The sequence below is a fragment of the Natator depressus genome, chromosome 18 (assembly GCF_965152275.1).
Source record: "Natator depressus isolate rNatDep1 chromosome 18, rNatDep2.hap1, whole genome shotgun sequence".
NCBI classification, from domain to species: domain Eukaryota; kingdom Metazoa; phylum Chordata; order Testudines; family Cheloniidae; genus Natator; species Natator depressus.
The window spans coordinates 15,497,288-15,513,659 of NC_134251.1; the positions used below are offsets into that span (position 1 = coordinate 15,497,288).

The 16,372-nt window shown below is 43.4% G+C and overlaps 1 protein-coding gene across 1 annotated transcript; it reads right to left on the minus strand.

Moving 5' to 3' along the window:
- Window positions 1-1,195: 1,195 nt before the first annotated feature.
- TNFRSF4 (TNF receptor superfamily member 4) lies at window positions 1,196-15,818 on the minus strand. The gene is made up of 8 exons (XM_074934015.1): window positions 15,245-15,818; window positions 13,496-13,664; window positions 8,822-8,944; window positions 8,250-8,366; window positions 7,766-7,832; window positions 6,636-6,850; window positions 5,467-5,592; window positions 1,196-3,750 (listed from the first exon to the last, which is right to left on the minus strand). The coding sequence occupies exons 2-8, from the start codon at window positions 13,644-13,646 to the stop codon at window positions 3,680-3,682; spliced, it is 870 nt and encodes a 289-aa protein (XP_074790116.1). The 5' UTR covers window positions 13,647-13,664; window positions 15,245-15,818; the 3' UTR covers window positions 1,196-3,679.
- Between the last annotated feature and the right edge of the window lie 554 nt (window positions 15,819-16,372).

Below are 16,372 nucleotides of genomic sequence, written 5' to 3' on the forward strand. Positions count from 1 at the left end.
TTGGGTGCAAGGACAGAAAAGTGACATCTCAAACCAATTGCTGATTATCTCTCTTAGGTACTTACATGGCCCCCAAATATCATGATAGCTGAGCACCTCATGATCATCATTGCATTTATCCTCACACCATCCCTGTCTGGTAAAGAAGTGCTATTATCCCCAGTGAAACTAAAATGCATAACTTTCAATGAGACGTAGGCTCCCAAGTCATGTAGGAAGTTTTGAAAAATGTTATCCTATGTGACTTTGGAGCACAAATCCCAAAGTCAATGCTCAATACTCTCTAGGGCCCAGGTCCTCAAAGGTAACTACATGCCTAGCTCCCACTGGAGTTAGGTGCCTAAATACCTTTGAGGACCTGGGCCAGGGCTTCTTTGAAAATCCCACCCTTGACCTTCATCGTGATGACTTGCACCAGGCTACACCAGGCATGTTGAAACACCCTAATTCCCGTTTTGTCTAGCCAATTATACAGATTACACACACACACACACACACACACACACACACACACACCACATTTTAGACAAACGTTTTATTTTACAAATAATTCCTCCATTTACGATACTTAGACTATAATACAAAAGTTTGTATACAATGTGTCTGTATTTCACTGTAGGAAATATTAATTACACTATATGTATAACATATAACAATACATATTTTTTAAAAAAACATGTTTTCAGGCAGCTGTTGTGTTCTGGAAAACATGTGCCACATTTTGGCACATGTGGTGACTATTTTGTATACAAAATAAATATTTCTTTTTAACTACATATTGAAGAGGCATTTAAAATGAAAAAGACTTCTCAGCTTTGCTATAGCACTTGGATTTTTTCCCTTCATCTATTTTATACACTCAGGCATACGAAATTACATCCGAAGCTATTTACAGGAAAATATATTGCAAAATCGTGTAACATATTATGGGTAGGCCAAACTCACTCCAGGTACATCCACACTGCAATTAAAAATCCATGGCTGACCTGTGCCAGCTGACTTGGGCTTGGGCTAAGGGGCTGTTTAACTGTGGTGTAGACGTTCAGCCTCTGGCTGGAGCCGGGGCTCTAGGACCCTGTGCAGTGGGAAGGTCTCAGAGCCCAGGCTGCAGCTTGAGCCTGAGCATCTACACCACAATTAAACAGCCCCTTAGCCGGTGTCGGCTGGCACGGTTCAGCGGCAAGTGTCTAACTGCAGTGTGGACACACCCTTACAAGCATGTTAAATATTGTAATCATATATATAAAAATCACGTTTTACATGATTGTGAGTATACATGTAAAATATATTATAATATATACACAGAAGTACGTACACACACACTAAAGCCCTGATCCTGCAAACACTTATGCACATGCTTAGCTTTAAGCACAGAAGTAGTCTCTCTGGAGTCTAGTTTGTATATGTTTGCAGAGCTGGGACCATAGGGTATTTATATTAGACAAACCAAAATATGTAGGGCATAATTAACTTATTCATTTGTACAGTGCAAGGGCAGATCCTTTGCTTTTGACACTGTTGAATGCCCATAACAAAACTTGTCACTCCTCAGTTTTCAAAGAGCTCTGAAAGATTTTTCAGAGTACTTCAAACATGAACCCTCACCCACACGGCCAGGAGGGAGGTAAATATCACCACTCCCGTTTTACGGACGGACAGACTGAGGAACAGAGGGATTCAGTGATTTGCCAAGACCAGTTTCACAGCTTGTATTTAACAGGGCACTTCCCATTAACTTTAAAACCCATTCACCCCCTTGAAAATATATGAGCCAACAAGACGACGTGCAGCACCTCCATTACAGATACACTGGGCAACCAGTGTACCATTTGTTCCTGCTCCAACTGAATTTAATTGCCAAACTCCTATTTATTTCAACCAGGAGCGGGATCAGGTCCAGTGCTTGGTCAGTTCTCGAGTGTGAACTCCCGCAAAGTGTTCAGATACAGGATGGCAGCCTGTGTCTGGATTGTCTATCCATTACCGGCAGGATTCTGCATAGTTGTACTGTAATGCTACCTGCAGAAAGCCCTGGGTGTCACTACTGGAATATCAATCCATTGGCTCTTCCCAGCCAACGCCACATTTCAAGAAGAAGAAATATTATATCGAGGGGGCCTTGTGTTTTTTGAATTGTTCACATTGTCATGTTCTGCCATGCCAGCAAGACAACACCTGCATTCCGAGTGGGGTTTGCCGAGGTTACTTAGCGAATAATGATAATCCCGTGGGCACAGAAAGGGGTTCAAAAGCAACAGCGGAAAGGGGCAAGAACCAGTGACACGGGAGCCTGATGGTTTGTGAACCTCCAACGATTTGGAGCTTTGAATGGTTAGCTGGAGTTTGATTGTAATTTCGTTCCACATGCCGATTCAGTTTAATTGTGATGTCAGGGCCAGGAGGGCCTCGAAAGCTACGCTCGTACCCATGGAGGCCAAACAAACACACAATGTAGATATAGGCAGTAGGCCAGATCCCCAGTGGCACACACCTATGCTTTCATTGGAAGTTCTCTATTCCTTCCGCTCCCCTCCCTTTTTTCATAGTCTCTGCATTTGCTTTTCATGCCGTCTGTTCCCACCTTTCACCTACTTTTTCCCATCTGCAAACACCCATCTTGACAGGATGTTCATTGTGATGCACATGAACATAAACAGGAAGCACAAGAGTGGGTGTGCACTGGGCATGCAGGGTTTGCAGGTAAAGTAGCAGTGCAAATGCTGAGTGCTAAAGTCTGAAATTGAGACAAGTTGCATGCTTGTTCTCTTTGAGCGGCCGTCTCTTAATCTTCTCCTCACGTATCTGAATTTGCTTTCTCTCAAGGCTGTGAATATAAAAACTCTGCCCTTATACATAGACACACAGATTTGGACTACCCTCTAATAAGGGCTATTGGGATGGTATGAACACACTGGTTTAGCTTAACAGGTGTCTGACAGGCAGAAAGGAGCAGAATGGCTCCAGATCAACACCTCTCAACAAATGCTTAAAAACGGTTAAGAGGCATTGCTGGAGTTATTACCTTCCATGATTCTGTTTCCATGTCTCCAGACGACCTACAAAACGGTTTTGACCAGGAAAGGCCAAGGCCCACAAAACACAAGACAACAAAGGATACTAGCAAGGTTTAAAGGGGGTCACTCTCTCAGGGGGAGGGAGAGCCAAAAGGGAAACCAGACTGGAATGAGACTCGGAAAGAGGAGCCACTTGGGGGTCTGGAGAAGCTAGGCCTGCCTAGGTCACCAAAGGATGGTAGGGGTAGACTGTTTTGAAATCCTTTCTCGAATGCATTCTACTATTGCTAAATACAGTATTTTGGGTTCTAAAAGGTCTGCTTACCATATACCATTGGTCACAAACTCCCAAAGGGAAGAACGGTAGGTGCCCAAACTCAGTTGGACCTGCTCGGTAAGCTCAGTTGATACCCATGGTACTATAGCCCACGTCTCAGTCTAAGAGTGGGAGAATCACACGATTCCACCCCAAGAGAGGAACAGGCATGAGGCCTAAGACCTGAGTGGGTGCACTCAGAGAGACCAGAAAGGAGACAGAGGTGCAGCCAGCCCTGGAACGAGCACCAACACATACAGAATATTCCTTTATGGGGGGGAGTATTTGTTGCATTGTTAGGTTCCTACTGTCTGGCTCAGATGACAGTACACTGTAGTATAACAGGGAATCAGTTTTTGATGAGGCTGGAATTGGAGTCGACTTGCTCTTCCTGGATAGGAATTCGAAAGCTCTTTCCATCTGAAAAACACGGAGTACAGAAACTTTGTACAGAGCAAGAGGGGAAATAGAAGCAAATGGCTCTTCTGGTTCCACACACACACGGGCGCACAGAATTACTCCGGCAGGGAGCGACTTCTAGATTACTGCTTGCTGGCCTAGCCGATATGGGGTATCTAATAGAAGTGGGATGGGTTAAGGGAACAATGGGAACCTATTTTATTGGGGCTGTGTAACGAGACGAGCAGGCAGCAGCGGGCTGACCCAGAACCATGCGTATAATTGGCTTTGAATTGAGTGCCCGCCCCCTGGCCAGTCAAACAATTCAGTCATTTGGAAGAGGTGAATGAAAGACCCTGCAGCAGCTCATTTGTTCATGGACAGAAAAGGGTCACACCTTCAGCAGGCATCTTATAAGGTTGCCCGGCAGAGTGGCAATTTTTTATTATTTGTGTATTATTGATTCCCCTCTCCCCAAGTAAGGGGGAAAGCAGAAAAGAGATAAAGAAAAAAGGAAGGAAAGTACAAAATTGCACATAGAGGGGGAAACACACGTGCTGATGGCGTACGCAGACACAGTATATTTCAGCCAGGCTGGTCCGGTGCCACAGATTTACTCAATGAGTATATGAGGCTATGTTATTTTTTTCAGCATGCTGTATCAATCTAATCCTCCTCCTCCGCGAGCCGATCTCCGTGGTGCGGGTATGTGTCAAATATTTTGGTAGCTATAAAGCCATACAGAAAAGAGAATAATGAAGTAAAGAGAAAAAGGAAGGAAGGGGGAACGGCAAGCAAGGCAGGAGGAAGAAAAGATAAAGGACTGGAAGAGAAGGAAGGGAGCAGAGAGGGGAAAGGAGAACATCTCAGTTCCCATCCACTAGGGGTTTATTAAAGCCTTCTAAAAAGTTAGACCAAATCTCTTCAGATTTGTCTGAAGTCCCTCCTCTCTGAAATACTGCCTGTTCTTTAGCTACCAGGTCATCCAGATCGCTAAGTCAAGCTTTTACCCCTGGAGGCAATTTTCTCTTCCATCTAAGCAAGCCATTCAGCTACAGGCACTGCTCTAGAAAGCCAAGCTTTCTGTGAGCTGGAGAGTTTCCAGGGTGATCAGATACATCCCCCAAAACAGATCTTGGCTCTGGCAGACCCGCACCTCCAGCAACAGACCGCACTGGCCAGACCCATGCACTATAACTTATACAGGGACCAATATAAATGAAAAATCATTTTCTGCTGGATCAGCCTTAACACACAGACCACAAGCAGAGTTTTTAAATGTTTTTCAAGGCACTCTCCCATTGGCTAAGGGCCAGGGATGTATGCAAATCTTTGTTCAAGGCCCACCACAGATCATTTAAATTAGAGAGTCATGCAGAGAGAGAACTTTACTGTTCACCAAACTTGACTGTCCAGAGGACAAACAAAGCTGACCAGTGGGATTGTGAAATATTTTTGGCAGACTCCAATGGGGCTGTGTCTACACTGCTAAGCAATAGGGGTGGAACCCTGGGTCCCGGCTTGACTCAGGCTTGGACACTCTACCCCATAGAGTCCTAGGATCTGAGCCCTGGGTTAGCACAATGTGTGTTTAGCTGGAAGGAGGATTAGGAATTGAGCCTGAGTTTCAACCCTGGGCCTACACTGCAGTGTAGCCATACCCTGAGAGACCCAGGTTATCCACCCATTCTCTCCAAATTAATAGTGTAGAACAGCAAGCTTTTAACAGAGACTCACCGAGTTGTCCATTCACAGGAGGCCTCTTTGTTTTATCCTTTTTGGTCGTCTGGATAGTCAAGAGGAGGATGGACATTCCAGATACCATGAGCAACGTTAAGCAAATCAGAATGAGCGATAAGGACCCTAGAAGAAAAATAAAGGAAGAACATTACATACGCATAAGAGACAGAACGAGAGAGAGAGAGAACGAGAACACATGCACTGCTGAGCCCCTGCGTTATTACCATCCCAAGTTACATAAGACGTAGGCACTCTGATGCCGTGATGATGAGCATTACACAAAAACTTGTTAAATCAAATAAGAGGAGGAGCATGGAATCTGGGAGACTGAATGCATGAGAAAGTGATGATTCCAATAAGGATAATGACAGAACTGTGGCAACCTCACAACCATGAAGGGAACATATCGCCCTACAATTAAGGCTACATTTATGTCACAGGAGTCAGAGTGTCCACGTTTCCCATAGTTTTTAAAAGCTAACCATGACTGCAAGTGGTAGGTGGCTACGATGGTAAGAGATTAAATCATTTCACTGAGTTGACAGTTCATGTGAGCTGCCAAATTCAAATCTAGCACGTACATGAAGCTAAGGAAGAGCAGGAACCACATCAACTGGGGAAGTGGAAATGAGCTCATTCTTCCTGCCTGAGGAGGGAATACACATGGGAGGTTATGGGATGCCTGGGTGGTACAATCACCTTGTTAATGACTTGATTTATTTTTTTAAAGATAGAATTATTTATGTGTATATACAGGATGAGAGGAATGCTCATTGAGAGGCTGTGGGAAAACAGGTCTGAGGAGGAGATGGGGGCTGCATGGCATATGGGGTTAGGAGAAGGCATCCAAAAGCTTGGGGAAGGGACAGAGGAGCTTGTGGAAAAAGATAACGAAGGGGGCATGGAGGCATGCAGAGGAAAAGAGGAGGCTGGCAGGCAACAAGTGATAAGATGTTGGCACCAACAGAACTGTGTGGGGAGTTTGAAACCGCTAAGGAAGGTGATGTGGAATCTGAAGTGACTGGTTACAAAGGGGGCTGATATAGTTGGAGGAAGATGAGTTTGGCAATGGCATTTTGGATAGACTGCAGGGGAACAAAAGAGTTGTTCAGAAGAGCAGGCAAAAGGAGATAACTACTAGAAGACAAGACTCAGCCTTCCCTTACCCCAGTTAATCTCCTTTTTAACAGGAGTGGTGGAAATGGTGTCTTTGGATGTGAAGGGGGTGGATGCTGTAGTAGATCCATTGCTTCTGTGGCTGATGAGAGACAGGTACAAGGTGGATGTTTGGAGTGTGGTGGCCTGTTTGTCCTGGTCATCGCAGATAGCATCTTCTGTTTTTGTCCCAGGTTTCAGAGTCTTTTTACCATAAGCGATGCAGCTGCCAGTGTAAATAAACAAATGGAATTACTTAAACAGCTTCAGTGCCAAATATAAAGGTGACCTGCACAGGAAAAAAGATGGAGCATATGCACATTTTTGGGAGGTTGGGGTGGGGGGGAGAGGGGGGGAAGAGATGACTTCTTTATGTTGTATAATGAAGGCCTGGATTTTTATTTCATTTTTTTAATTTAAAAAAAAAAACAACAAATCTTTTCCTGCTTACTTGAACATTGGAAATTCAGATGAACCCTCCCAAAGTGGAGCATGGGTTGCAGCTGTATTCCCAACTGCTGCTCAACTAGAGAGAGCCCCATGGGATGAGACAAAAAGAAGAGGGGTGAAGAATTGCTCCCAGGGAAGAAAACATCATTGTTTCAGGCAATGCATGCTGGGTTAACATGAAAAGACTCCGTGCTTATAAAACTAAACTGGTTCTTTACAAAGAAGACTGTTTACAGGGATGTCGGGACATCAGCTAGCGTTCTCTAGTCATGTGCACACAGACCAATTTCCTGGAGCCTCCTCCAAACTCTTCCCTCTTGCAAGCTGTGGTCCTCCCTTCAGGTTCCATGTGGTCTGCTACAATCACGGATAGCTTCCCTGTGTGAGGTGGTGGAGCCCTTTCCAGTTATGTGAAATTTCCACTTGGCCATCTTTCTACTGAAACCATCATGGTGGAAAAGGGAAAATGCAGGATACCAATGCATCCCATGAGCTGGCACATAGCCCACTTGCAGGCATCCTAAGAGTCATCATGAATACAAGTCTTACTGCATTTGTTCCTGGCTTATCTTCGGGAATTCCATATACTGACTTTAGGGAAGGAGATAGAAAGGACTGCTGTAAGCAACTCTTAACTACTGTGCAAGAAACAAAAGTTTAAGCTCAGTTTGTTTGGGTGAGGGATACGTACTTGACCCAGGGCCGACATCTGTCATTGTTTCCATTGGAAAAATGCCCATCAGGACAAGGGAAGCATTCTGAAAAATAGACAATATTTTAAAACTATGGTGGTTTGATACAGATTTGGAGTAGCTGTGAACATCCTTTGGATAAGCCAGGAGCAAGAACGATACATGACCATTACAACGATACCTTACATGTATAAAACAGCTTCCATTCCAGAGCGTCATGCAAAACCAGAGTACATACAACAGCACCACTGAAATTGCAGTCAACATTTGGATCTGTACAAAGGGAAGGTAGCATACTGAACAAGTACAACACCCTTTTTATTCTGTTTCCTGGTGAGATACCTTGCGTTTCCTGCAGCATTTTGCACATCACCCTGTTAGCAGTGGTTGTCTTGGAGACGGAGATAATTTACAAAACAGCCAGCAGGTGCTTTTCACTGGGAGGAATACTGTTATAATTTTTTTAAAAAGCTAATTACTCACCTTTTCCTGACGGGGATTCCTCTGACGATCTGCTGCCGTATGGGGTGTAACCCTTCATGCACATGCAAACTGTATCGGATATCTTATCACACTTCTTCACCTCCATGCTTCCCCTATCTAGGAGCAAAGAGTTGGGGAGGGGGTAGGGAAGAAAGGAAATTAATTAAAAGCACAAATGAAACTGGCCTAGTGCTCATTGTTCTGCACTGGCAAACGAGAGACATGGAGGTCAATTCTAGTCTCTTGAAACTATTTGCATGCAATGGATTCCCTTGTGCCATTTAACAAGGTAATTAAAGAGCAAATGAATGGGTTCAAGTTAGAGTCTTTGACTTGAAATATGAAAAAAATGCAAAATTAAACAAAACCATTTTTTCAAAATTAAAAAAAAAATCCACCAGCTCTTATAATGGCTTGAAAAAATGAGCAATTTTTGTGTGTGCAAAAACTTTATTTCCCAGCCCTTTGGGGAGTAGGAAAGAGAAGGGGGGCCTGAGACGAGCACCTAAAGGCTTTAGGGGGATAGTCTGGGGACCCCTTGTAAAGAAGTGGCCACTGCATAGCTGACTTACCTGTGTCACAGATGGTGCAGCTTTTGCACGGATAGTAGTTATGCTTTGAGTTATAGTATCCATGTTGGCAGGGGACACACTCCGTTTCTGATGTTGGCGAGCAGCGGTTTTTCATTTCCTCACCTAGGACAAAGAGCACATATGGGAGAGGAATCCCTTTGTGTCACTGTCCGGGCATTAACAGCCATGACCCACTTCTAGACACCAATTAGCCTTCTGAAAACAGACAGGAACATCCATCCCCTTCACCAATGCATCTCAAACAGCATTCTTCTATAATGGAACTTTTTGAATTATTTGAATGTCAGGGTATGCAGCTGAGGTCGCTGACAAGGGTCAATTTGCCACTACAGCTGTGATACAAGAGGCTGATATCTGTACAATACTGCGGCTTTCCCACAGTACCTCCACCAAGATAAAAAGTCATTTGAACTGCCTTAGTAGGGACCAAGGAGCAAACAGATGCACTGGATGCTAAAGCAGGTAGGTTGGATAGACCTATTATGACGTGCAGCAATTAAATAGTTAATATGAATGTCTATAGCATCTTTCTCCAGGGGGATCTCAAAGCACATTAAACATTAATGTATTAAGCCTGACAGCCTCCCCTCTGAGGTGTTGATGCATCCATCCAAGCTCTTCTATTGGCACTCATCACGGTAGCAGATATTGTCGTCCCCTTTTTTTAAACAGGAAAATAGACCCAGAGAGAGCAAGTGACAGGGTCACACAGTAAGTCCGTGGCAGAGCCAGAACTCGAACCCAGGAATACTGCCGCTCTTTAATAGAGACTTGCAGCAGGTGGATGAAAGTACAGATTCTCCAGGCAGGAATTCACAACGCAAGGAGTATTTACACTGACTCATGGGGGAGAGGGGGATCTTGAGTCAATAGAGGGCTCCTATTTGAAACAGGGAGGTTGCTACAAAATTGTAAAAGAAGTTTCAGTAAATGGATAAGCACCTTCAGTTGAGCAACATTGTGCAAAAGAAAATGTTTTAAACCCAATCCTGCATATTTCCCTTGACTTCTGAGCTTGTAGGATCAGCCCCTATAGCCCAGATCCTCAAAGTTATTTACGCATCTGACTTCCATTGAAATCAGTAGACCATATCAGTCTATATAACTTTGAGGATCTGGACATACTTTTCTCAGTCTTCTCTTCAGAGCACTTCCCCCTGGCCCAAACTGAGAATACATTGACATATCCATAGAACGGGGGGGTTGGGGGGCGCGGAAGATGTGGGAAATTAACTCTTCACACAAATGTTTCAGTTTTGTTTTGTACCCAAATCAGTATTAGCTCTGCCTTTCAGATTTGTGGTTTGATAGCACTGAAGTCTTTCCTAGCGTCATCCAAATGTGGACCACCTCTAGGAGTTGGAAATTGATTCAGCCTCTCTCCTTAGACACAGGTGCCAACTATGATAGCAGTGTCTAATATGAACACCAATTCATTTCTAACATGCTCAATTAGCATGGCGTCTGTCCACTAAGAACTTGATTAATGCCACCAAAATCATTTCACTTTCACCAAAACAGCTGTCAGAGTAGTCTGGATTCAAACCACTAATTCAGGAGTGACATGAGATGGCATCATTTCCCATAACTGAGATCAGAGGAGTGGAGTGCCACAGCGGTTCGAGCATTGGTCGCGAGTTCTAATTCTGGCTCTGATGCTCATTTCTTCTGGCATTGGGCTTAAATGTTCTGTTTCCTCATCTGCACTATCCCACTGTTATTTAGCCCACTCACAGGTATGTCAGGAAATAATCAAATCACATTTGTAAAGTGACATAAAACACTACAGCACGTCTCTCCTTCTATTCTAGAGATTGCTGCTATCTGCTTTACTCACGGCTGTTACAGGCAGCTAGGTAACAGATCTCATGTGTCTCTCTCAGAATTAGAATTCCCCCTTTGAGGAGTACTTGTTTTAGATACACACGGCATTATACTAAAGGAATGCCTGAATGGACAGGAAGTGCCCCCTGTTAATTGTTGGTCAGTTGTGCCCTGATCTGAAGCCCTGAAACTTGCATACACTCCCCAGAAAACTTGCCTATAATGGGTAAGTTTTTTGCAAGAAATGAGGCACACTCATGTTGCTGCAACAGATAGTGCAACAATAATGTACTTTGTACTTTCAGCTGAGTTCAGAATGCTTTTCAAACATTAAGTTTCACAACACTTTTGAAGTAGGTAACAATTCAATCTAGTTTGTTTTGTAGACAGATAACAAGGTGCAGGGATTAAATGACTTGTCCAAGGGCTAACAGCAAGTCAGTGGCAGAACCAGGAATAGTATCAAGAGGTTCTGAGTCCCCGTCTTATGCTCTAGGTATCGAGGCACATTTCCTGTATCTTGCTAATGGCCTAACATACAGTATAGGCCAGTGGTTTTCAAACTTTTTGTATTGGTGACCCCTTTCACGCAGCACATCTCTGAGTGTGACCCCCCCCCTTATAAATTAAAAATGGGGGGGGTTAATTTAATGTGGGCTTGGGACTGTCAGCCGCATGGAGCTGACAGCTTGCAACTCCCATGTAACCACCTTGCAACCCCCTGAGGGGTCACGACCCCCAGTTTGAGAACCCCGGTATAGGCTACTTGAAAATAAGGAACAAACATTTTTATGCTCAGTACTTTTGAAGTCCAGCTGTAATTAATTTTTTATTCTCACCCTTGCTCTTGGAAAATGAGGATCACACTGTACTTTTTTCCACCCCACTCATTCATTTTCTCTAAGTTTCACTGGGTGCTAACACCAAGCAGTTCTGAGAAAGGATAACTCATTCTCACAGCACTAAAACCCAATAACTCACTATCTTTTGCTCATCCTACACTCTCAGGAAACAGACTACTCTCCTGAATGCAGAATGTTCCAAGAACTGGCAGGCAAAATTCAGGGCATTTTCTGAGTAGCTGGGAGAGAATTCATTTGAACAAAACCACAACACCCACAATCAAATGACTTTGTACCACAGAAGATACTGTCTAGATCAACTATCTTGACTGCTGCATGTTCATATGGCAATTACCAAAGAATATATATCTCCACTGTTTTACCTCAGTAATTAATTGCAAGACATAGGAATATATTTGCCTGTGGAGACAGGAGGGAGACAGGTTTTCCCCCCCCGTCTAGAACTGACTCAGTAGCTTCTAACTAAGCGACAGCCAGTGGAAACTCCCTCACCAGATTAAGGAGAAAAGTAGCAGCATGTGACCCATGAGGGATTGGCTGTACCCACTTACCAGGGGTGGGATGTATCCCAGAATGAGGAACTCAAAAACCCTCATAACTCAGTAGCTTTGTGAATACCCTGAGAGAGCTCACGCGGAAGCCAAGTCTCAAGAATGGGGATCTGTTACAACCAGGATCTTTGGAAAAACACTGGTTTCAGTTTTCGCTGCAATAGCGAATGCAGTACAAATTTTACATGGACAGGTGGATGGAACCGTGAAGAAGGAAAGAGCTCTCATTTGGAGATGCAGAGACAACTCTGTGCAGGATTTTTTTTAAACGGAAACCTCTTGCAAAAAGGTGCAGGCATACAATCTAATCATCCTGCACAGGTGAGAATGTACCTTCCCTTCCTGTCAGCCCTGAATTCTACATGCAACTTTCTATTAACAGACTGCCCAGTGTGGTGTCACATGCCAGCTGTGGTTACTCTCGGTTGTCAAGTAATTTCTATAATCATATCCAACTAACAGTGCCTGTGTATTTTTTTTGCACTTTTCCACTTCCTCAGCTCTGTCTGCAGAACTGTCATTCCGCTCTAACAGCAGCTGTGACAAAGAAAAAACAGACAAAGCAAAATTCATTCAGTTTCTACCAAAAAGGAGAAAGTGGGAGGAAATAAGTACTCTGTTTGCTGCCACCTATGGTCTTGCCAAATCGTGCTCATGAATTACGTGAAGCAACGAGAACTAGCTCTCTTCACAGGGAGAAGTCCACATGGCATGTGGATCATGCCTGCAGAGCAATTTAAAAATCCAAGGATGCCGGCCATCCATAAATCTTGATTTTTCCAGGGATATTTGGCATGCCCTGTTCTCTTCAATAGGACAGCATATGGTCAATCGACACTTTTTTTTTTAAACAAAAACATATAAGCTTTAGCTACAGTAAACGCTTTTTCAACGGAAGCAGCTTTAAAGACATCTTGCACAGTCTTACCCTTAACTTTACTAGACCTATTTCCTTAAGATGACCCACCATTGCAGCTACAACGTAAGTACTAGTGCCAACAAGGCTTCTATGTCCACCAGCATTTTAACCAACATAGCATTTCGTCCTAATCAGAGCCAGGCTAGACAATAGGTTAGTTAAGATGTCGGTAGCCAGTCTGTCTAGCATCACGGACCTGCACCAGTGGGAAATTTTAGGAAAAAGCCAGTGCAGACGAGCCTTTGAAGATTTCATTCCACAGAGTGATGCATAGGGTCTCTCACAGTTACCCACTTAAGTTACAGAAAGAGTTTATTGCAAACTAGACAGAATTCTAGACATCTTATAAAACAGTATTTTACAGTTCAGACTTTGTTTCCTACATATCAGTAACATTTTGGGTTCACAAGATTATTTCCCCCACCCCCACCTCATAAAGTGCTGGACTTTACATCTAACAAGGACAGTCAATATTGAGTTGATGATGAGGACTTACCAGGAGCACACTCCCTGCAGCATCTCTTATGTAAGGGATATTCAAATTGTCCACATATCAGCCCTGAACACTGCATAGCAGAGAGCAACAGGAAGAACAGAACAGCAGTAAAAGAAGAGAAGACAAATTTGGCTAATCCTCGTCCAGCCATGCTGACTCTCCACTTCCCCTGCAAAAAAAAAGTAAACTCTAGGACAGGTTGAACCTAGACTGCGGAAGAACAGGAAGGCAATTCATATGCCTGCAATGGGGAAATTCCCAGCCATGTACCACCTCTTTTCAGCTCCTCCTCTTTCAGCTTTCGGGTTCCTTCAAGGAAGCAGGGAAAATAAAGTTTTCTAAATCAATTCTATGAAAGTTTTATTTTAGGCCCTAAAAAAAGGCCACATGCCATTTCTTAGCTTAAGCTTTTATTAGGAACGAACCACGTCCTTCGTGAGAAACCCCAGCCTTAGCCTCCCATTATGTGAGCTGAAGTGCTGTCACTCATTTTGAAAGCCAGAAGGGGGAACGTACTCAATAGTTTTGCAAGAATTCTGGTGAGCAGCTTTTAGGGATAGTGGTTAAACGTCACATATTAGCCTCATGCTTTGCAAGTATCACTCCAGTTAGTGTAAATGGGCAGGGCTTTAATGGAGGGAGAAATAGGAGACAGTGTCCACCATTATTAGGACAAAATTAACTCCTAAGTACTAAAATTAAGAGTGTGGTACATCAGGGTACAGTGGAAGTGAAATACGGACTGTGTACATGCTAATTCCACAGGGGCTAGGTGCACATGGAATCAGCCCCTTTGCCCAACAGTGGGGCTACTGCATTAGAGCCACAGTAGCTTCCACATCAGCTGCATTGCTCTAGCCAGGGGAGTTTGGCCTATACACGAACCAGCCATTCTGACCCTTCTCTCAAAGCCTTCCTGTGCTCTATGGGAAATGAAGCACCCTGCAGAACTGTTTCCCTTAGGGCACAGGAGATGAGGAACCCACATGGATGTCCCTTAGCGTTGTTTGGTGTCCTCCTGTACAGCAAAATCACACCAATTCTGTTCCCTTCCATGACTGAGGAGGAGGACCTGAAAGAAGGTGTGCCTGGGATGTGGGAGGGGGAAGCCAGCAGTAGTGAGAAGTGTGGGAGAGGGCATCAGCTTGTTCTCCTTCATGCACTAGTACAGCACAGAAAGGGAGAATGAGACCGATGACAGAAGCAGCGAGGTTTCACCTACATTCATCATTCAAGTTTTATCAACAGGAGTTAGATACACAGGTTTCGGGGTTCCCAGAATCTGCTTAGCTACCCTAGTGATAATGGCCTCTAAAGGTGTTCAAGCCAAGGCCCAAATTAGAAGACAATAGTCAAAAAGGGATTTTATTTGATTTTTATTTAAAATTTGTCAAGTGTTTTAGAACCAGACTTCTAAGCCTCGGCATTTCTGATGTCAATTTACAGTTCACTTGCAAGAAACCACCACCAGGTCTCTATTGGAGGGAAGTAAATTTGGACCTGAAATGAATGACATCCCTTATAATCTGATACAGTTGAGAGGATTGCAGAGCAATTCTATTGCTGTATTTTATTTATGCTGTTCCCCCAATGTCTCTGAATTTTTAAAGACATATCCCAATTTTTTTCCAGTCTACAGTCCTCTCCAAATAATTGGAAAGTTACAGCTTTAGTAAAGCCGTTCCTTTCAAAAGAAACCAGAGCTGCAGATTTTTTTTTTTTTTCATTCCAAATCATCTTTTGCTCTACCTGCAATGAAAAAAGAACATGACCCACGCTGGTCTGTACATAGGAAATACAGGGGCCTCAGTCTTGCTAGGTAACATCACTATAAAAAAAAATCAGGTAAATATAATTTTATATCTTACTGACTTATTTCTTCCCTTTGCAACTTTTGATCAAATTCAACGGTCTTCCTCCCCCTTTCATAGCAAGTAGCAGGATCTGTTTATTCATTTGAAAGGGAATCAGAACAAAAGACTTTGATGTGGATGAAATTTACAAACAACATAAGGTTGGAAATGTGCTAAACACATTTAAAGCAAAAACAATGTAAACGCTGATGACTATGTATTCAGATGCTACTTCATTACAATTGAATGCTGGTAAAGTATCATTCAGTTGGTAAATACTGTTAATGTACACACTTTACATTGCAGTTTCAGGAAGTTGTAACTATATGCACACACCCTAAGTTATATTACACAATGAATAACTCAACATTAGTCTACTAAAGACCAAATAGGTTTCATTTAATTCCCCCCACCTTCCCCCAAAACACAAACCCTCCCACCTGCCACGTGCCAGTGATAGCTTGGCTACCAAGCACTTTATAGCAGTAGGCAGACTGCTTTTATGTTATGAACAGTGGTAAATGACCATGGATAAAAGCTAAACAATCAACTACTGTAAGTAGTGCTAAATGGAAGAACTGGATCAATAGTAGATTACTGGCAGATGAAAACTGCCCTGTGGATAAAAATCTGACAGATGCAGAAATTGGGAAAGGCAAGATTGGAAGTAGAACACTAAAGAACCATAGGATGATTAAACAGAATGGTATCTGAACTTAGTTTCCTTCTTTGTAAAATGTGGAGAGAGGAATCCGAGTCTCTCCACACAGCCCAGTTGCCCCCCTCCCCCACCAAAAGGGGTACTAGTTCTTGAAGAGGGGGAGGAGACAGAGGAGATTGTGTAGATCAAGTCTCGGTTTCTAATCCTCATGATGGCAACTGAACAGATTAATCCACAATGAAAAAGGTAACAGTGATGCCAGGGTAACATCAGGTGTGAGATAAAAAAATCACATCAGAGGTATTGTTTCAGGCCCTGTCTACACTACAAACCAACCATGTTTAAACAAAACCCGAAGTTGGT

Bases quoted from the DNA above. Each gene is read 5' to 3' on its own strand.
- TNFRSF4 (XM_074934015.1), bottom strand. From the start codon at position 13,646: ATGGCTGGACGAGGATTAGCCAAATTTGTCTTCTCTTCTTTTACTGCT. The intron at 7,833-8,249 runs GTGAGTAATTAG...TCTATTTTTCAG, and splicing joins GGAATCCCCGTCAGGAAAAG to AATGCTTCCCTTGTCCTGAT. The intron at 3,751-5,466 runs GTGAGTCTCTGT...CGTGTTTTTCAG, and splicing joins TCCTGTGAATGGACAACTCG to ATGGAAAGAGCTTTCGAATT.